The sequence below is a fragment of the Bubalus kerabau genome, chromosome 17 (genome assembly GCF_029407905.1).
Source record: "Bubalus kerabau isolate K-KA32 ecotype Philippines breed swamp buffalo chromosome 17, PCC_UOA_SB_1v2, whole genome shotgun sequence".
In the NCBI taxonomy this organism is placed as follows: domain Eukaryota; kingdom Metazoa; phylum Chordata; class Mammalia; order Artiodactyla; family Bovidae; genus Bubalus; species Bubalus kerabau.
The window spans coordinates 11755736-11778157 of NC_073640.1; the positions used below are offsets into that span (position 1 = coordinate 11755736).

Sequence of the window (22422 nt, forward strand, 5' to 3'; positions counted from 1 at the left end):
GGGTGAGTACACATCTATGTCATGTGTGCAGTGGGCGTGGGGGGGAGTAATCAAATAGTCAGTGCTCTAGTATTTATATTAAACTGCAGATTGATTTAAATTACCCACCAGGAAATATGTGGCTTATATGAGTATGCTTAATTCATACTCATTTAAAGTGAGCTGGGGCTGTCTTCTCCCCCTCCCTTCTTGCCTCCCCGTCCATATAACCCAGGCTGCCTCCAGACTGCCTTTGCCCACTTGGCTCACTGGCCGTAAGCACGGAAAGGTGCAGAGTCACCAAGAATGGGCACTTTCTTCTCTGAGCCAGGGTGGCTCTTCCTGACTGTCACCGCAGTGCTGGGAGGAACAATTCTTTGCAAACTCAAGACTAGCCCAGGGCAGGTGGGGAGAAAGGTGGTCTGCCTGGCGGGCCTCTGGGGAGGCGCTTGTCTGATCAGCCTGTCCCTCTTCTGGGGCTTGGTCCTCTTCTCCCTGTCGTATTTCGTCATGTATACTTACTTTTCTGGCCAAGAGTTGTTACCTGTGGATCAAAAGGCGGTGCTGATAACAGGTAAGTGGACAGCCCTGCTCAGGGCCGGAACTGGCCCTTGCTTTGCCTTAGCAGGACTTTTTTTCAGATTAGGTTTAAAAAGAAAATATTTGGCATGGCGTAAATGCAAGCACATCCCCCGTGTCTTTCACTACAGCAATTTGATCTTCTTTAGAAGGTGCCTTTGATGAGGATGGTGGTACGAGGGACTTGGAAGGGAACATCTATCTAAGTCACGATTTTGTTAATTTCCCAGGATATGTACAAATAAGCCAAGGCGGTTCATTTCATCATAGCCAGGAAAGCCCTATACGTTTTTTTTTTTTTTTTAAAGCTAAAACCAAATTTCGTTCTGAGATTAATGTTTAGCTGTGTTTTAGACTTGGCTTCTTATTCCTGAGATGCACAAAAAAGCTCTCAAATTGAGGTTATCCTTGTACTTTGCTTCATTATTTAAATATCAAAGAGACTCACCCGGGCTGCAAAACGTTGCGGTTTTCCCCAACTGCTGTCGGGAACCTTGTGTCTCATCCAAACCTTTGTCTTCAGATCTGTCTTGGGACTGCTAATGTTTCTTAATTGGATCAATTTGGCAAGGTGTCCAGAAGGCGGCTGGCTGCCGGTTGGCCGAGGTGCTAGCTGTTTTTCCTTCTCCTGTGTTGCTTTTCCCCCTGCTACAAGTGTGAGGCCAAACTAAATTCCTAGGTGTTGTAAAACTGGTTTGTTTGGTTGTGAAGTTTGAGCTTGGATAGGACTTTATTTAGGGTTACCTAGTGTTATCCTCACCCAGAAAGTCCAGCCATGGTGAGGACGGCAGCTGCGGAACCATTCGCTGGGAGGGAGGTCGTTACCCCACTCTCCACCCCAGGTTGTGACCCACGGGAGTGAAGTGAAGGCAAACAGGCAGTGTGAATGGAACCAAATCAGGCGATTTCCCAAGTCACTGAGAAAGGGACTAGAAAGCGACTTGTCTATCTTGCTCTTGACTTTTAATCATGAAATTCTCTCTTAAAATGAGACGCAAGTAGGCACTTGTTGGAGTTCTGAAGTGCTGCAGAAAACAAGCTTCTGCAATGAAAAAGAAAAATCACCAAAACAGTTCAAAGGTAGAAAATTCAGTTGATCCATGGGATGTTTATCTACGCTAATGTCTGGTGTTACCTGGAGTCACGCATCTGGAGGATTGGCTGGGTTTTCCACTGTTTCACTCAAATGTTCTAGGGCTGGCTGGGTGAAAAACTGTAAGAACAGTATAAATTTTTCTGTTCAGTCTGTAGTAGCAAGTCCCCACAGTCTTCAGAGTAATTCCAGTTCCAATTTATTTTTTGTACTTTTCCACTTGCATGAAAGAAGACAGAACAATGAAGCATGTTAGAAAAAAATAATCATGATGCTGTTGTTGACATTAATGGCCATGATTTCTCGGAGGTCCAAATATTCCTGGGAAATGGATTTCAAGAAGCAGCACTTCTAAGACTAATAGATAAGAATACTAAAGCTTAGGATAAACAGAGGCAAACTTCAAGGTAACCGAGAAAGCAGGAATTGTCTCTTGCTTCTTTGTCTTGTCAGTGTTCTTTATCCTATGCTTTTGAAGACAGAGGCATGCAGAAACGTACCAAATACACCCAGCTCAGCTCACATCAGCCATTGAAATGTCCTGACTTGTGTTCAGTGGCACGGAAAATGACTGATTCAATTAGGCAACTCAAACCCAGTGACTAATCCCTCAATGAAATGCTTAGCAATTAGGAGGCTTAGGCTTAAGAAAGGAAGGACATACCTTAAGGCTGACTGAATTGTGCCTTTCAAGTCACTTTCAGGAGGAATGCCATAGATTGCATACAATTCTAGAGAAGCTCTCAAGACCTTTGTACTAAATAGGGAAATTTTAAATGAATTTAGTTAGTTAGACTCTTGTTGCTCAGTTGCCCAGTCATGTCTAATTCTTAACAACTCCATGGATTGCAGCACACCAGGCCTCCCTGTCCCTCACCATCTCCCAAAGTTTGCCCAAGTTCATGTCCATTGCATCAGTGATGCCATCCAGCCATCTCATCCTCAGATGGCCTTTTCTCCTTCTTTCCTCAATCTTTCCCAGCATCAGACACTTTTCCAATGATCAGTTGTTTGCATCAGATGGCCAAAATACTGGAGTTTCATCTTCAGTATCAGTCCTTCCAATGAGTATTCCAGGTTGATTTCCCTTAAGATTGATGGGTTTGCTCTCCTTGCTGTCCAGCAGATTCTCAGGAGTCTTCTCCAGAACGATAGTTCAAAGGCATCGATTCTTTGGGGCTGTGCCTTCTTTATGGTCCAGCTCTCACAGCCATACCCACTGGGAAGACCATAGCCTTGACTATGTGAACCTTTGTCAGCAGAGTAATGTCTCTGCTTTTCAACATACTGTCTAGATTTGTCATAGCTTTCCTGCCAAGAGGTAAATGTCTTCTGACTCCATGGCTGCAGTCACCATCCACAGTTATTTTAGAGTCCAAGAAGAGGAAATCTGCTACTACTTTCAACTTTTCCCCCTCAATATGCCATGAAGTAATGGGGCTGGATGCCATGATCTCAGGGTTTTTAATGTTTAGTTTTAAGCTAGCTCTTTCACTCTCCTCCTTCATCCTCATTAAGAGGCTCTTTAGTTCCTCTTCAGTTCAGTTCAGTTCAGTTCAGTCGCTCAATTGTGTCCGACTCTTTGCGACCCCATGAATCCCAGCACACCAGGCCTCCCTGTTCATCACCAACTCCTGGAGTTCACTCAAACTCACGTCCATCGAGTCGGTGATGCCATCCAGCCATCTCATCCTCTGTCGTCCCCTTTTCCTCCTGCCCCCAATCCTTCCAAGCATCAGAGTCTTTTCCAATGAGTCAATTCTTCGCATGAGGAAGCGAAAGTACTGGAGCTTCAGCTTTAGCATCATTCCCTCCAAAGAACACCCAGGGCTGATCTCCTTCAGAATGGACTGGTTGGATCTCCTTGCAGTCAAAGGGACTCTCAGGAGTCTTCTTCAACACCACAGTTCAAAAGCATCAATTCTTCAGCACCCGTCTTTCTTCACAGTCCAACTCTCATGTGCATACATGACTGGAAAAACCATAGCCTTGACAAGATGGACCTTTGTTGGCAAAGTAATGTCTAGGCTTTTCAATATGCTGTCTAGGTTGGTCATAACTTTCCTTCCAAGGAGTAAGCATCTTTTAATTTCATGGCTGCAGTCACCATCTGCAGTGATTTTGGAGCCCAAAAAAATAAAGTCTGACAATGTTTCCACTGTTTCCCCATCTGTTTCCTGTGAAGTGATGGGACCAGATGTCATGATCTCAGTTTTCGGAATGTTGAGCTTTAAGCCAACTTTTTCACTCTCTTCTTTCACTTTCATCAAGAGGCTTTTTAGTTCCTCTCCACTTTCTGCCATAAGGGTGGTGCCATCTGCATATCTGAGGTTATTGATATTTCTCCCGGCAATCTTGATTCCAGCTTGTGCTTCCTCCAGCCCAGCGTTTCTCATGATGTACTCTGCATATAGGTTAAATAAGCAGTGTGACAATATACAGCCCTGACGTACTCCTTTTCCTATTTGGAACCAGTCTGTTGTTCCATGTCCAGTTCTAACTGTTGCTTCCTGACCTGCATACAGATTTCTCAAGAGGCAGGTCAAGTGGTCTGGTATTCCCATCTCTTTCAGAATTTTCCACAGTTTATTGTGATCCACACAGTCAAAGGCTTTGGCATAGTCAATAAAGCAGAAATAGATGTTTTCCTGGAACTCTCTTGCTTTTTCGATGATCCAGTGGACGTTGGCAATTTGATCTCTGGTCCCTCTGCCTTTTCTGAAACCAGCTTGAGCATCTGGACATTCCTGGTTCAAGTATTCTTGAAGCCTGGCTTGGAGAACTTTGAACGTTACTTTGCCAGTGTGTGAGATGAGTGCAATTGTGCGGTAGTTTGAGCATTCTTTGGCATTGCCTTTCCTTGGGATTGGAATGAAAACTGACCTTTTCCAGTCCTGTGGTCACTGCTGAGTTTTCCAAATTTGCTGGCATATTGAGTGCAACATTTTCACAGCATCATCTTTCAGGATTTGAAATAGCTCAACTGGAATTCCATCACCTCCACTAGCTTTGTTCGTAGTGATGCTTCCTAAGGCCCACTTGACTTCACATTCCAGAATGTCTGGCTCTAAGTGAGTGATCACACCATCTGGGTATTGAAGATCTGGGTCGTGAAGATCTTTTTTGTATAGTTCTTTTGTGTATTCTTGCCACCTCTTCTTAATATCTTCTGTTTCTGTTAGGTGCCTACCATTTCTGTCCTTTATTGAGCCTATCTTTGCATGAAATGTTCCCTTGGTATCTTGGATCTCTAATTTTCTTGAGGAGATCTCTAGTCTTTCCCATCCTATTGTTTTCCTCTATTTCTTTGCACTGATCACTGAGGAGGGCTTTCTTATCTCTTCTTGCTATTCTTTGGAACTCTGCATTCAGATGCTTATATCTTTCCTTTTCTCCTTTGCTTTTTACTTCTCTTCTTTTCACAGCTATTTGTAAGGCCTCCTCAGACAGGCATTTTTCTTTTTTGCATTTCTGTTTTGGGGGATGGTCTTGTTCCCTGTCTCCTGTACAATGTCACGAACCTCTGTCCATAGTTCATCAGGCACTCTGTCTATCAGATCTAGGCCCTTAAATCTATTTCTCACTTCCACTGTATAATCATAAGGGATTTGATTTAGGTCATACCTGAATGGTCTAGTGGTTTTCCCTACTGTCTTCAATTGAAGTCTGAATTTGGCAATAAGGAGTTCATGATATAAGCCACAGTCAGCTCCCAGTCTTGTTTTTGCTGACCGTATAGAGCTTCTCCATCTTTGGCTGCAAAGAATATAATCAATCTGATTTCGGTGTTGACCATCTGGTGATGTCCATGTGTAGAGTCTTCTCTTGTGTTGTTGGAAGAGGGTGTTTGCTATGACCAGTGCGTTCTCTTGGCAGAACTCTATTAGCCTTTGCCCTGCTTCATTCTTCACTGCAAGGCCAAATTTGCCTGTTACTCCGGGTGTTTCTTGACTTCCTACTTTTGCATTCCAGTCCCCTATAATGAAAAGGACATCTTTTTTGGATGTTAGTTCTAAAAGGTCTTATAGGTCTTGATAGAGCCATTCAACTTCAGCTTCTTCACCATTACTGGTTGGGGCATACACTTGGATTACCGTGATATTGAATGGTTTGCCTTGGAGATGAACAGAGATCATTCTGTCATTTTTGAGACTGCATCCAAGTACCAAATTCAGACTCTTTTGTTGACCATGATGGCTACTCCATTTCTTCTAAGGGATTCTTGCCCACGGTAGTAGATATAATGGTCATTTGAGTTAAATTTGCCCATTCCAGTCCATTTTAGTTTGCTGATTCCTAGAATGTCGACATTCACTCTTATCATCTCCTGTTTGATCACTTCCAATTTGCCTTGATTCATGGACCTAACATTCCAGGTTCTTATGCAATATTGCTCTTTACAGCATTGGATCTTGCTTCCATCACCAGTCACATCCACAACTGGGTGTTGTTTTTGTTTTGGCTCCATCTGTTAATTCTTTCTGGAGTTATTTCTCCAGCGATCTCCAGTAGCATATTGGGCACTTACTGATCTGGGGAGTTCATCTTTCGGTGTCCTATCTTTTTGCCTTTTCATACTCTTCATGGGGTTCTCAAGGCAAGAATACTGAAGTGGTTTGCCATTCCCTTCTCCAGTGGGCCATATTTTGTCAGAACTCTCCACCATGACCCGTCCATCTTAGGTGGCCCTACATGCATGGCTCATAGTTTCACTGAGTTAGACAAAGCTGTGGTCCATGTGATCAGATTGGTTAGTTTTCTGTGATGGTGGTTTTCAGTCTGTCTGCCCTCTGATGGCAAAGGATAAGAGGCTTATGAAAGCTTCCTGATGGGATAGACTGACTGAGGGGACACTGGGTCTTGTTCTGATGGGCTGGGCCATGCACAGTAAATCTTTAATCCAATTTTCTGTTGATGGGTGGAGCTGTGTTCCCTCCCTGATATTTACCTGGGGCTCAGCAATCATTTTACCCTTGTGGGCTTTACCTGGCGCTTCCCTTGTGGCTCAGATGGTAAAGCATCTGCCTACAATGCAGGAGACCCGGGTTCTATCCCTGGGTCTGGAAGCTCCCCTGGGGAAGGAAATGGCAACCCACTCCAGTATTCTTGCCTGGAAAATCCCATGGACAGAGAAGCCTTGTAAGCTACAGTCCATGGAGTCGCAAAGAGTTGGACATGACTGAGCGACTTCACTTCACTTCAGCAATCCATAGGAAAAGGAATAGTCAAGGCTGTATATTGTCACCCTGCTTATTTAACTTATATGCAGAGTACATCATGAGAAACGCTGGGCTAGAAGAAGCACAAGCTGGAATCAAGATTGCCGGGAGAAATATCAATAACCTCAGATATGCAGATGACGCCACACTTATGGCAGAAAGTGAAGAGGAACTAAAAAGCCTCTTGAGGAAAGTGAAAGAAGAGAGTGAAAAAGTTGGCTTAAAGCTCAACATTCAGAAAACTAAGATCATGACATCTGGTCCCATCACTTCATGACAAATAGATGGGGAAACAGTGGAAACAGTGTCAGACTTATTTTTGGGGGCTCCAAAATCACTGCAGATGGTGATTGCAGCCATGAAATTAAAAGATGCTTCCTCCTTGGAAGGAAAGTTATGACCAACCTAGACAGGATATTCAAAGGCAGAAACATTACTTTGCCAACAAAGGTCCGTCTTGTCGAGGCTATGGTTTTTCCAGTGGTCATGTATGGATGTGAGAGTTGGACTGTGAAGAAAGCTGAGCGCCAAAGAATTGATGCTTTTGAACTATGGTGTTGGAGAAGACTCTTGTGAGTCCCTTTGACTGCAAGGAGATCCAACCAGTCCATTCTAAAGGAGATCAGTCCTGGGTGTTCTTTGGAAGGACTGATGCTAAAGATGAAACTCCAATACTTGGGCCACCTGATGTGAAGAGTTGACTCTTTGGAAAAGACTCTGATGCTGGGAGGTATTAGGGGCAGGAGGAGAAGGAGATGACAGAGGATGAGATGGCTGGATGGCATCACCCGACTTGATGGACATGAGTTTGGGTGAACTCCAGGAGCTGGTGATGGACAGGGAGGCCTGGTGTGCTGCAATTCATGGGGTCGCAAAGAGTCAGACACGACTGAGTGACTGAACTGAACTGAACAGCAATCAATGCAAAGAAATAGAGGAAAACAACAGAATGGAAAAGACTAGAGATCTCTTCAAGAAAATTAGAGATACCAAGGGACCATTTCATGCAAAGATGGGCTGGATAAAGGACAACAATGGTATGGACCTAACAGAAGCAGAAGATATTAAGAAGAGATGGCAAGAATACACAGAAGAACTGTACAAAAAAAATCTTCAAGACCCAGATAATCACGATGGTGTGATCACTCACCTAGAGCCAGACATCCTGGAATGTGAAGTCAAGTGGGCCTTAGAAAGTATCACTACAAACAAAGCTAGTGGAGGTGATGGAATTCCAGTTGAGCTATTTCAAATCCTGAAAGATGATGCTGTGAAAAGTGCTGCACTCAATATGCCAGCAAATTTGGAAAACTCAGCAGTGGCCACAGGACTGGAAAAGGTCAGTTTTCATTCCAATCCCAAAGAAAGGCAATGCCAAAGAATGCTCAAACTACCGCACAATTGCACTCATCTCACATGCTAGTAAAGTAATGCTCAAAATTCTCCAAGCCAGGCTTCAGCAATACATGAACCATGAACCTCCAGATGTTCAAGCTGGTTTCAGAAAAGGCAGAGGAACCAGAGATCAAATTGCCAACGTCCACTGGATCATCGAAAAAGCAAGAGAGTTCCAGAAAAACATCTATTTCTGCTTTATTGACTATGCCAAAGCCTTTGACTGTGTGGATGACAATAAACTGTGGAAAATTCTGAAAGAAATGGGAATACCAGACCACCTTACCTGCCTCTTGAGAAATTTGTATGCAGGTCAGGAAGCAACAGTTAGAACAGGACATGGAACAACAGACTGGTTCCAAATAGGAAAAGGAGTACATCAGGGCTGTATATTGTCACCCTGCTTATTTAACTTATATGCAGAGTACATCATGAGAAACGCTGGGCTGGAGGAAGCACAAGCTGGAATCAAGATTGCCGGGAGAAATATCAATAACCTCAGATATGCAGATGGCACCACCCTTATGGCAGAAAGTGGAGAGGAACTAAAAAGCCTCTTGAGGAAAGTGAAAGAGGAGAGTGAAAAAGTTGGCTTAAAGCTCAACATTCAGAAAACCAAAATTATGACATCTGGTCCCATCACTTCATGGGAAAGAGATGGGGAAACAGTGGAAACATTGTCAGACTTTATTTTTGGGGGCTCCAAATCACTGCAGGTGGTGACTGCAGCCATGAAATTAAAAGGCGCTTGCTCCTTGGAAGGAAAGTTATGATCAACCTAGATAGCGTATTGAAAAGCAGAGACATTACTTTGCCAACAAAGATCTGTCTAGTAGGTTTAGGTTTTACCAGTGGTCATGTATGGATGTGAGAGCACTGAAGAATTGATGCTTTTGAACTGTGGTGTTGGAGAAGACTCTTGTGAGTCCCTTTGAATGCAAGGAGATCCAACCAGTCCATCCTAAAGGAGACCAGTCCTGGGTGTTCATTGGAAGGACTGATGCTGAGGCTGAAACTCCAATACTTTGCCCACCTCATGCGAAGAGTTGGCTCATTGGAAAAGAGCTTGATGCTGGGAGGGATTGGAGGCAGAAGAAGGGGAGGACAGAGGATGAGATAGTTGGATGGCATCAGCGACTTGATGCACATGAGTTTGGGTGAACTCCGGGAGTTGGTGATGGACAGGGAGGCCTGGCGTGCTGCAATTCATGGGGTCGCAACGAGTTGGACATAACTGAGCGACTGAACTGAACTGAACTGAAACTTTGGTGGAGGTAATGAAGATAATGGTGACCTCCCTCAAAAGATGCCAGGCATGCACTGTTACACTAAGTGCCCCCAGCCCTGCAGGAAGCCACTGCCGATCCACGCCTCCACCAGAGACTCCTGGACACCCACAGGCAAGTCTCCTGTGGAGTCACTGTTCCTTTCTCCTTAGTCCTGCTGCACAAGTTTCTGTTGTGCCCTCCCAGATCACAGTCTTGTGTAAGTTCTGGCAGCTCTATAGTGGGGTTAATGGAAACCTCTTCCAAGAGGAGTTATACCATACTCACACCTAGAGCTCCTGTCCCTTCGGCAGACTACTGCTGACCCATACCTCCACAGGAGATGCTCAAACACAGTTTTGTCTCAGTCTCTGGTGTCCCTGGGTCCTGGTGCGCACAAGGTTTGTTTGAGCCCTCTAAGCATCTCTGGTGGGCACGGGGTTTGATTCTAAATGCAAATTCGCCCCTCCTACCGTCTTGCTGGAGCTTCTCCTTTGCCTTTGGACGTGGGATATCTCCTCACAGCTGCTCCAGCTCCTACCATCTTACTGGGGTTTTTCTCACCTTGGATGTGGGGTATCTGCACATGGCTGCTCCAGCGCAAGGCAGCCACCACTCGCATTTAGGACTTCTTCTAAATGCGCTTTCTGCCAGTAGAGTGGTATCATCTTCATAAATGAAGTTGTTGATGTTTGTCCCACCGATATTGATTCCAGCTTGTAACTCATCCAGCCCGGCATTTCTCTTGATGTGCTCAGCATATAGATTAAACAAACACGGCGACAGCAGATAGCCCTGTCACATTCCTTTCTCAGTCTTGAACCAATCAGTTGTTCTATACAGGGTTCTAACTGTTGCTTCTTGACCCACATACAGGTTTCTCAGGAGACAGGTAAGATGGTCTGGTATTCCCATCTCTTTAAGAGTTTCCACAGTTTATTATGATCCACACAGTCGAAGGCTTTGGCATAGTTGATGAAACAGAGGTAGATGTTTTTCTGGAATTCCCTAGCTTTCTCTATGATCCAGCGAATGTTGGCAATTTGACCTCTGGTTCCTTTTCCCTTTCTAAACCCAGCTTGGACATCTCGAAGTTCTTGGTTTGCATAATGCTGAAGCCTAGTATGCAAGAATTTAAGCATGACCTTATTTCACGGGAGATGAATGCAATTGTCCGATGGTTAGAACATTCTTTAAGTTCTCCCCTTCTTAGGAATTGGGATGAGAATTGACCTTTTCCAGTCCTGTGGCCACTGCTGGGTCTTTCAGATTTGTAGACATATTGACTGCAACACCTTGATGGCATCATCCTTTAGGGTTTTGAATTTGAATTCCAGTTTCACTGGAATTCTGTCACATCCACTAGCTTTATTAACAGCAGTGCTTCCTAAGGCCCTCTTGACTTCCCTCTCCAGAATGTCTGGCTGTGGGTGACTGAGTGCACCATCATAGTAATCCAGTTCATAACTCCTTAAAGAATCACGACTTGGAACAGCTTTTGCTTCAGGTTGGCTTCTACGGTAAATCAGTACACATTTTAGGGTTGGGGGGGTACATAGAGAAATGTGGCAGTGTACCTCAAAACCATAAATGTTATTCTTTTACCTGATAATTCAAGATTTGGACATTTCTCTTAAAGAAATAATCTGAAATGTGAGAAAAAGGGAAGATGCAAACCAAACCAGTATATTTACAAAGTTATTTAAAATTGTGAAATATCAAAAGCCAGCAAAATGGTGACAACATTGTAAAATTAGAAAGAAAGCAACAAATGTCATTAAAATGAAGAAAAAAACAAAATGGTGGCAAATGATTGGTATAGTGTCCGGATGTAAAACGAGATTTTGAAAAACTCCTGTAAAATGACCTGACAACTGTGCCAGAACATGGAAACTGAACTAAGGGAAAGCACCCAGGGGATCCTGGTGTTTGGCTAAGACTATATCCATGTCACACGAACATGAAAAGCACTAGGAGGAAATAGTGTGTGAATGGTTGGATCAGAGTACTTAGATTTGTCTTTCCCTCAGAATTTGTCTAATGTAGTTATATTACTTATATAACCGTGGACTTTAAAAATATTCATAATCTAAAAGTTGAGAATCATGTTTTATTTGGTGGAAATTTTTAGGGCCTCAAGCCAAGCCTCTCAAGCTTTTACTTGAGACAGCATCTCAAGTAACCCTGAGAAAATCGCTTGGAGGAGGCGAGGAGAGGGGCCAAGGTTATCCAGAACTTTTGAAACAAAGGGCAGGTAGTCTGAACCTCAGAAGGTTATTGTTAATTAAAGAAGATCAAATATTCTAAGTTAAGGAATTTGGGGCTTTTCTCTGCATGGGAAGACGAGGGCTCACTAAGATCATTCCTTTCATATGCGCCTCGGCTTCCTGGGTCCCGTGCTTTCACATCCTGAGCTTCCTTTCCTCAGGGCTCACTGCAGGGAGAGGCTGCAGTCTGATGGCTACTAGGTGGCAGATATTCTTTTCCTTCCTGAGTGCCCTTAGGGTTCACCACCTTACTTTGAAGGGTTGCAATCCTTGATGACTGTGATATTCTTGTTTACAGATATAGCAGGAAATATTCCATTTCTCATAACAAAACCATTTAACAAAGAGATCATATTCCCTTGTTGCTGAATCAGGGCTTGGCCCACTACAGTGGACCAAGTGTCTACTTAATTATGGACCCAGGTGTAGGACAATTACAAGTTCAAAAAATCTTTTTCCTTGAGTCCCTTATTTCACTTTGTTAAAATAAAGGGCTTTTGTCTCCAAGACATATAATTATAGCACGTAGAGCATTCAAACCTACGTTTGTCTTCAAGGCCCCAAAGGCTTATGGCAGCCAGTCAATTTTTTTAAACGGCTGTGAGATTATTGAAGAGCCCAGCCACCCTGCAACAGCATGTCAAGTACCATGGAGGCAAAACAGGGTTGAAGTCTGACAGGCTTGGGTGGAACCTTGCGTGCACATTGCCTCAGGGTAGGTTCTCCAGGGGCAGGGATTGAGGCGAAGATTTGTGTGAAAGGAATTTATTGGAAAGGTTTATAGGTTAAGGGTGATAGGTTGTGGAGGAGGGAAGATGAACAGGGAAGGGGAGGAGGCCAAGCCCCGATTCAGCAACAAGGGAAGTGCGTTTGGCTCTGGTATTAGCTCAGTAACCCGGGGCAGATCAGGAGGTCCAGGTGTCACAGGCCAGAGCTGTCCTCCTTGCGGGCCAGGGGATACCCTCATACCTGTCAATCATTAGTCAAGGGCTGTCACCCCCACCCCCTTTGGCAAGAGGAGGAGAGGCTGAAACTCCAGCTGGCTGTCCCTGCTGTGTGTGTGCTTAGTTGCTCAGTCATGTCTGCGACCCCTTGGACTGGAACCCACCAGGCTCCTCTGTCCACGGGGATTCTCCAGGCAAGAATACTGGTGTGGGTTGCCATGCCCTCCTCCAAGGGGATCTTCCCAACTCAGGGACTAAACCCAGGTTTCCTGCATTGCAGGTGGATTCTTTACCGTCTGAGCCACCAGGGAAGCCCTCTGGCTTTCCATGGCCACCGCCTAAAAGGACCCCAGCATTCTGGGCAGCCGGTGGACAAGGTCACAGGTTCTGCTTGCTGGGAGTGAAGTGTGCTATGGATGAGAGCCCCTCCAGATGGTCAAGGCACATATACACCTCCGTGTGCAAAATAGAGAGCTGGGGGGAGCTGCTGTGTAGCACGGGGGGCTCAGCTCAGCGCTTTGTGATGACCTAGAGGAGTGGGAAGGGGATCCCGGGGTGGGGGTGCTCAAATGGTGAGGACTCTGCCTGTAGTGCGGGAGACCTGGGTTTGATCCCTGGGTTGGGAAGGCCCCCTGGAGGAATGAAATAGAGGGGTGGGATTGGGGTGAGGTGGAAGAGAGGCCAAAGAGGGAGGGGATATATGTGTGTGCTGTGTGCTAAGTGCTTCAGTCGTGTCCGACTTTTTGAGACCTCTATGGATTGTAGCCCGCCAGGCTCCTCTGTCCATGGAATTCTCCAGGCAAGAATACTGGAGTGGGTGGCCACACCCTTCTCCAAGAGATCTTCCCCATCCAGGGACTGAACCCACGTCTCCTGCATTGGCAGGCGGGTTCTTTACCATTAGTGCCACCTGAGAAGCCCCGGATATATGTATGCATGTAGATCCCCCGGAGGAGGGAATGGCAACCCACTCCAGTGTTCTTGCCTGGAGAATCCCATGGACAGAGGAGCCTGGAGGGCTACAGTCCATGAGGTCACAGGGAGTGGTACATGACCGAAGTGGCTTAGCATGCACACATAGTTAATTTACGTCATTGTACAGCAGAAGTTAACACACTGCTGTAAAGCAATTATACTCCAATTAAAACAATTTTTTAAAATGGTCAAGGATCTGGGGCAGCCTGATATCTGCTAGATACCTCTTACTAGCAGTGTGATCTTTCAAAGTACTGTTTTCTCCTCTGTAAACTATAAATAATACACACACACACACACACACACACACTCACACTCACACTCACAGTTATAAATGGAGCTAGTGGATGAGAAAGAGGAGGGGGAGGGAGGGAGAGAGGCAATTTTGTCTGCTGACGTGGTGACGGGTGAGGTTAGGTAGGATAAAAAGAGAACTAAAAGGAAAAACAATGGTCGACAAAGAAATGGAGGGTGCCTCCAGAAGGATTTCCAGAGTGGCATGAAGCCCAGTGTTGGGTGTGGGAGGGAGCTCATTAGGATTTGAAAAAGTTACTTTCTACAAGGAAGATAAGGTCTTCCAGGCAACTGGTTAATCAGCCATGACACACACAGCCAGCACTCATTAAAACTTGTTGAGTTGGATATTTTTTTTTGAATTTCATAATTTTTAATTGGAATTTTCAAAAGTAGGTACAGTGGAAGAGAGATCAGGGAAGGGAAGAAGAATATGTTTGATGTGGAAGTCTTTATCTTACACCCCAAACAGAGTCCTAGGTGGATGGTCACCCCTTTCTAGGACTTACTAAACAGCCCAATTTGTGTTCTAAAATGGAATATTGTTGGCCTCAGCTTGGGATTTAGCTTCCTTTAAATTTTTTTTCTGGTGGCCATGGTGGGGAGGGTGGGGGGCATATAACACGTGGCTTGTGGGGGATCTTACCTCCCTATCCAGGAATTGAACCTAAATCCTCAGAAGTGAAGGTCAGGAGTCCTGACTACTGGACCACCAGGGAATTCTCTGGGCTCCTTTAAACTTAACATTCAGTTCAGTTCAGTTCAGTTCAGTCACTCAGTTGTGTCCGACTGTTTGCGACCTCATGAACTGCAGCACACCAGGCCTCCCTGTCCATCACCAACTCCCAGAGTTCACCCAGACTCACATCTATTGAGTCAGTGATGCCATCCAGCCATCTCATCCTCCCCTTCTCCTCCTGGCCCGAATCCCTCCCAGCATCAGGGTCTTTTACAATGAGTCAACTCTTCGCATGAGGTGGACAAAGTACTGGAGTTTCAGCTTCAGCATCATTCCTTCCAAAGAACACCCAGGACTGATCACCTTTAGAATGGACTGGTTGGATCTCCTTGCAGTCCAAGGGACTCTCAAGAGTCTTCTCTAACACCACAGTTCAAAACATCAATTCTTCGCTGCTCAGCTTTCTTCACAGTCCAACACTCACATCCATATATGACTACTGGAAAAACCATAACCTTGACTAGATGGACCTGTGTTGGCAAAGTAATGTCTCTGCTTTTTAATATGCTATCTAGGTTGGTCATAACTTTCCTTCCAAGGAGTAAGCATCTTTTAATTTCATGGCTGCAGTCACCATCTGCAGTGATTTTGGGGCCCCAAAAAATAAAGTCTGACACTGTTTCCACTGTTTCCCCATCTATTTCCCATGAAGTGATGGGACCGGATGTCATGATCTTAGTTTTCTGAATGTTGAGCTTTAAGCTAACGTTTTCACTCTTCTCTTTCACTTTCCTCAAGAGGCTTTTTAGTTCCTCTTCACTTTCTGCCATAAGCATGGTGATCTGCATATCTGAGGTTATTGATATTTCTCCCAGCAATCTTGATTCCAGTTTGTGCTTCTTCCAGCCCAGCATTTTTCATGATGTACTCTGTATATAAGTTAAATAAGCAGGGTGACAATATACAGCCTTGATGTACTCCTTTTCCTATTTGGAACCAATCTGTTGTTCTATGTCCAGTTCTAACTGTTGCTTCCTGACCTGCATACAGATTTCTCAAGAGGCAGGTCAGGTGGTCTGGTATTCCCATCTCTTTCAGAATTTTCCACAGTTTATTGTGATCCACACAGTCAAAGGCTTTGGCATAGTCAATAAAGCAGAAATAGATGTTTTTCTGGAACTCTCTTGCTTTTTTTCCATGATCCAGCGGATGTTGGCAATTTGATCTCTGGTTCCTCTGCCTTTACTAAAACCAGCTTGAACATCTGGAAGTTCACGGTTCATGTATTGCTGAAGCCTGGCTTGGAGAATTTCACATACTTTACTAGTGTGTGAGATGAGTGCAATTGTGCGGTAGTTTGAGCATTCTTTGGCATTGCCTTTCTTTGGGATTGGAATGAAAACTGACCTTTTCCAGTCCTGTGGCCACTGCTGAGTTTTCCAAATTTGCTGGCATATTGAGTGAAGCACTTTCACAGCATCATCTTTCAGGATTTGAAATAGCTCAACTGGAATTCCATCACCTCCACTAGCTTTGTTCGTAGTGGTGCTTTCTAAGGCTCACTTGACTTCACATTCCAGGATGTCTGGCTCTAGGTGAGTGATCACACCATCGTGATTATCTGGGCTGTGAAGATCTTTTTTGTACAGTTCTTCTGCGTATTCTTGCCACTTCTTCTTAATATTTTCTGCTTCTGTTAGGTGCCTACCATTTCTGTCCTTTATTGAGCCCATCTTTGCATGAAAGATGGTATCCCTTGTTATCTGTAATTTTCTTGAAGAGATCTCTAGTCTTTCCCATTCTGTTGTTTTCCTCTATTTCTTTCCATTGATCACTGAGGAAGGCTTTCTTATCTCTTCTTGCTATTTTTTTGGAACTCTGCATTCAGATGCTTATATCTTTCCTTTTCTCCTTTGCTTTTCACTTCTCTTCTTTTCACAGCTATTTGTAAGGCCTCCTCAGACAGCCACTTTGCTTTTTTGCATTTCTTTTCCATGGGGATGGTCTTGCTCCCTGTCTTCTGTACAATGTCAGGAACCTCCGTCCATAGTTCATCAGGCACTCTATCAGATCTAGGCCCTTAAATCTACTTCTCACTTCCACTGTATAATCATAAGGGATTTGATTTAGGTCATACCTGAATGGTCTAGTGGTTTTCCCTACTTTCTTCAATTGAAGTCTGAATTTGTCAATAAGGAGTTCATGATCTGAGCCACAGTCAGCTCCTGGTCTTGTTTTTGCTGACTGTATAGAGCTTCTCCATCTTTGGCTGCAAAGAATATAATCAATCTGATTTCTGTGTTGACCATCTGGTGATGTCCATGTGTAGAGTCTTCTCTTGTGTTGCTGGAAGAAGGTGTTTGCTATGATCAGTGCGTTCTGTTGGCAAAACTCTATTAGCCTTTGCCCTGCTTCATTCCGTACTCCAAGGCCAAATTTGCCTGTTACTCCAGGTGTTTCTTGACTTCCTACTTTTGCATTCCAGTACCCTATAATGAAAAGGACATCTTTTTTGGGTGTTAGTTCTAAAAGGTCTTGTAGGTCTTCATAGAACCGTTCAACTTCAGCTTCTTCAGCATTACTGGTTGGGGCATGGACTTGGATTACTGTGATATTGAATGGTTTGCCTTGGAAACAGAGATCATTCTGTTGTTTTTGAGACTGCATCCAAGTACTGCATTTTGGACTCTTTTGTTGACCATGATGGCTACTCCATTTCTTTAATGTTAGTCTGCTGAAATGGATAAACATTGATAGTGGGTGGTGGTGGTTTAGTTGCTACTTCTGACTCTTGAGACCTCATGGACTGTAGCACACCAGGTTCTTCTGCTCGTGGGATTTCCCAGGCAAGAGTAACATGGGAACGTACATTATCTTATGTAAAATAGAGAGCCAATAGGAATTTGCTGTATGTCTCAAGAAACTTAATCAGGGGCTCTGTATCAACCTAGAGGGTTAGGATGGGGAGGGAGATGGGAGGGAGGTTCAAAAAGGGGACGGATATATGTATACCTATGGCTGATTCATATTGAGGTTTGACAGAAACAACAAAGTTCTGTAAAGCAATTATCCTTCAATTAAAAAAAAAAAGAATACTGGAGTGAGTTGCCATTTCCTTTTCTAGGCTGACAGTGGACTAGGGACTAAAGGAAATAACATCTCTGCACTCAGAGCTCTACATACTTTTTATATTTGATTCCCACAACCTTAGTAACTAACATCTTATGAATGAGGGAATGATGTGTCCAAAGTCCTTAGAATATTAAGCAACATCAGTTCAGTTCAGTTCAGTCACCCAGTCGTGTCCAACTCTTTGTGGCCCCATAGACTGCAGCACACCAGGCCTTCCTGTCCATCACCAGTTCCTGGAGTTTACTCAAACTTATGTGCATTGAGTCGGTGATGCCATCCAACCATCTCATCCTCTGTCATCCCCTTCTCCTGCCTTCAATCTTTCCCAGCATCAGGGTCTTTTCAAATGAGTCAGTTCTTCACATCAGGTGGCCAAAGTATTGGAGTTTCAGCTTCAGTATCAGTCCTTCCAATGAATATTCAGGACTGACTTCCTTTAGGATGGACTGGTTGGATCTCCTGGCAGTCCAAGGGACTCTCAAGAGTCTTCTCCAACACCACAGTTGAAAAGCATCAATTCTTTGGTGCTCAGCTTTCTTTATAGTTCAATTCTCACATCCTTACATGACCACTGGAAAAACCGTAGCTTTGACTAGATGGACCTTTGTTTGCAAAGTAATATCTCTGCTTTTTAATATGCTGTCTAGGTTGGTCATAACGTTTCTTCTAAGGAGCAAGCATCTTATGAGACTAAACCCAGCTCAGCCCCATCTGCCACCCAAAGCCTTGGCCTTGGTCTTTAACAGCTGTCATTATCAGTGCCATGGCTACAGTTACCAGTCAGCTATAAATGTTTCCAGAATATAAAATGTGTCCATTCATCGGCAAGTAAGTGTTGAACATCTTTTATGGGCACAAGACCCTGCTTGACACGAAACGTGGTAATTGGCTGGATGTAGGATATGCTCATGAGAGAAGATAAAATGAAAGGTACCACAGATGGGAATAAGGATGCCTGAAAAGGGTGATAATGGAGAGATGCCATATAGTGAATCTGACTTCAGGTTTGAGTTTGAGGGCAGTGAGGGGGCCGTTGGAAATACAGACCTAGATCTTGATTAGGTTTGGAGAAGGAGGATGGAGAAAGAGAAACACAAGCAACATAGCGTGGTTAGTGCTTCAGGGGAAGAGGTCATTGGTATATATTGTAAGGAATCAATACAGTCCTCAGTGAATCTATAATTTAGTCTATCAGATTGTTTTTAATGAACACATAACCTCTTTGATCATTCGTTTTAAGCTTAACCTTAGCCCTCTAACAAAGAAGGCAATGGCACCCCACTCCAGTACTCTTGCCTGGAAAATACATGGGCGGAGGAGCCTGGTAGACTGCAGTCCATGGGGTCGCTAAGAGTCGGACATGAAAGAGCGACTTCACTTTCACTTTTTACTTTCATGCATTGGAGAAGGAAATGGCAACCCACTGCAGTATTCTTGCCTGGAGAATCCCAGGGACGGTGGAGCCTGGTGGGCTGCTGTCTATGGGGTCGCACAGAGTGGGATATGGCTGAAGTGACTTAGCAGGAGCAGCAGCAGTAGCCCTCTACAGAGAGACATAAAAAAGGTATTGCTAAAACTTGGGTAATTTTGTAAAATTTGAATGGGGACTTTATTAGGCATTCTAGATGGCGTGTTGAGGTTGGCGGATATACTCATGGAATGAAGTTCCCCCAAATGTGTTGTAAGCTGATGGCAGAGGCCAGATCTCTTTTATGACCAAGTGCCTTCTCTGTCTCTGAGCACATTAGACCCATCTCAGTGTTCATGAGTGAGAGAGCCATTAGTGAATGAACCAAGCTGGTGAAATGTCCTCCCCTTGTCATGGTCATTGGTTGGACACAATGGGTTTGTCCCCATAGACTCACTTGCTTAAGGACTTATCTCTGCTGGTTCTTTTTGCTGAGGTCACCCATGTAGAAAGGTCAGAGTGACATGGCCTGTGGTGGGCCCATTGTTCTGTAATGTCATTCTTGGCTTGCTCTGGACAGGGCTTTGTGATGACTTGTTTCGAAGCATGCTCCTGGTCACCTGGGATGCAGCACGAACAGAACACCCTCTGGTTCATACCCCAGCTGCTGAAGCTGCTCTTCCAAGTGTTACTGGTACCCTCCTCGTCCCCTGAGCATGGCTTCCACGCCAGCACTGCTGACTGTTTTCCTTCTTGACACGGCCTCCTTTGCTTTCCAGAACACTACATGTCCATGCTTCTCCCCTGCTGCTCTGTCCTCTGACTCCTCCCTGTCCTTCCTCTTACCCCCTCCCACTTAGGTGGCCTTTGTCCTTAGCCCTCTTCAGAAGGATTCCTGGTCCAAACAAGTTTATCTCAAAAAAGCCATCGAAGTGCTCGCTTCAGTAGCACATCTACTAAAATTGGAATGACACAGATTAGCTTGGCCCTGGGGCAAGGATAACACACAAAAATACATGAAGTGTTCCATACTTTTCATGTAGTGGTATGGCAGAAACTAGCACAACAATGTAAAGCAATTACACTCCTATTTAAAAAATTTTTTTTTAAAATCTATCCAAGATTATCCTTGCTTAGTGCCTTGAAGACATAGCTACCTTGTCCATTTGTTTTTCAGTCTGTGAACTTTGATTATCCCATGCATTTTGGTGTCCCCTGTTTATGCTCCTAACGGTGAACTCTTTCCAGATACAGCTCTTTTGCATCATCCCTTACCCTCCAGTGCTGGAACCTCAGAGTTGGTGATTAGATGAGATCATAGGATGTCAACAAATACGTGTTAGGACACAGTGTGGGCAGAGGTTCTGAATCAAGGCCAGGGACATCAGGTTAATGGGTAGATGGTTCAGATTGTTCTGTCGCACTGAACAAAATGGAGGAAAACGGACACCTGGGGGTAACACAAGTCAGTGAATCCAGGTGCCAATGAGGATAAGACAGGGCTAGATAAGCAGGAAGCAGGAGGGAGTCTGGGGCAGACATGGAGTGGAATGGAGGAACATGTCTGGCTTGGATGATCCAGGGACGCTTGCATCCATTCCACCCACCATTGTCACAGAGGGGCGTCTCCTCTTCAACATAGAATTTATCATGCACAGCATGTGCTCCCTGACCCTCACTTCCACTCTCTTGCCCACTGGTATGCTTTATGAGTTCCTTCCTCTGTGCTCAGATTTTCCATCTCCCATGGATTTCATGCCATAAACAGGACATTGAAAAGATACATGTCCACTGAAAAACAATTCTAAAATGCAAAAACAGAAGCTACTAGGGACCTGTGTGGAATGCTCTTTGTGTGCAGAGGATTCAAGGCCCAGGGACTGCACTGGATGGATCTTAATTTGAAACAGTCAGCGCCCAGCATGGTCTTAGGTGGAGTGAAACCCCCATTTCATCTTTATGGGTCAAAGGCTTTGATAGGGCAATTGAAACACTGGGAAAGGATCTGGGTTTCATTGAATCCTGTTTTGAAAAAATAATTTGATCTAATTGTATTTTTGGCTGTGCTGGATCTCCGTTGCCCCATGGGCTATTATCTAGCTGCAGCAAGCAGGGGCTACTCTTGTTGCAGTGCGTGCGATTCTCACTCTAGTGGCTTCTCTTGTTACAGACACGGGCTCTGGGGCGTGTGGGCTTCAATAGCTGCAGCGTGTGGGCTTCAGTAGTTGTGGCTCCTGGGCTCGAGAGCACAGGCTCAGTAGTCGCGGTGCACAGACTTAGTTAAGCCACAGCATGTGGGATCTTCCTGGGCCAGGGATTGAACCTGTGTCTCCTGCATTTCCAGGTAGATTCTTTGCCACTGAGCCACCAGGGAAGCCCTGAATCCTATTTTCTATAAACACTTACATTTACTGAGGTCCTGTAGCCTAGAAAGTCAAACCAAACCTGGGCATCATTAAGAAGAAGAATAGAAACAAAACCAAAACTCTGTTCCTCTTTTGAAACAACACAGGTACGTCTAAGTGCAGGTCTGGTCACCGTCATTCAGGGTGAATAGTAGCGTGTAGCAGTTAAGACCACATACTTAGGACAATGAATGATGCATTTACTAACTCCTGCCTTGCCACTTATTAGTTTTTTGACCTAGGGCAAATTAATCTACCTGCCAGAACCTCAGTTTCTTTATCTGTTAAATGGAGATAATCATATACTGATCTCTCTGGGAATGCTGCCAGGATGAAATGAGATAATACACATAAAGGGCCATCTGTAGGTGGTAACTATACTTCTATCCAATGCCAGTCATTGCAAATATAATTTTTATAATGAGCCAAAATATGCCTCCTTGGAATATCCATCAGTGCACTTAGTTCTGCCTTTGGAAGTCACATAATCTGATTAAACCACTCTTTTGCATGGTAGCCCTTGAAAAATGTGAAGACTGTGTCATATCATAGCCAAATCTGCTTTGAACTAAATCTTCTGATTCATTTTACCTTTCCCTACCATGGCCTGGTTTCCAGAACTCTCACCATTCTATTAAGTTTCCTCTGGACCCTTTCCAATTACTTGACATTCCTTTGAGATGTTGACTCAGATTTAACATCATGTGCCATCTTGGTATTAGCAATACAAACCAACCTGGAATTAATGAAATAAAATTAAATCAGTATACATGCAAAGTTCTTCCTTG

The 22422-nt window shown here is 44.4% G+C and overlaps 1 protein-coding gene and 1 non-coding gene across 2 annotated transcripts in view; both read left to right on the top strand.

Moving 5' to 3' along the window:
* The first annotated feature begins 285 nt into the window (after window positions 1-285).
* Window positions 286-22422, top strand: part of HSD17B2 (hydroxysteroid 17-beta dehydrogenase 2) — a 91887-nt gene continuing 69750 nt past the window's right edge. Inside the window, exon 1 of the mRNA XM_055554063.1 lies at window positions 286-553. Within this exon, the coding sequence (XP_055410038.1) occupies window positions 286-553 (268 nt within the window). The remainder of the gene's footprint in view (window positions 554-22422) is intronic.
* On the top strand, window positions 20162-20265 carry LOC129632665 (U6 spliceosomal RNA). The gene has a single exon (XR_008704652.1). It is a non-coding gene; the product is annotated as a U6 spliceosomal RNA (small nuclear RNA).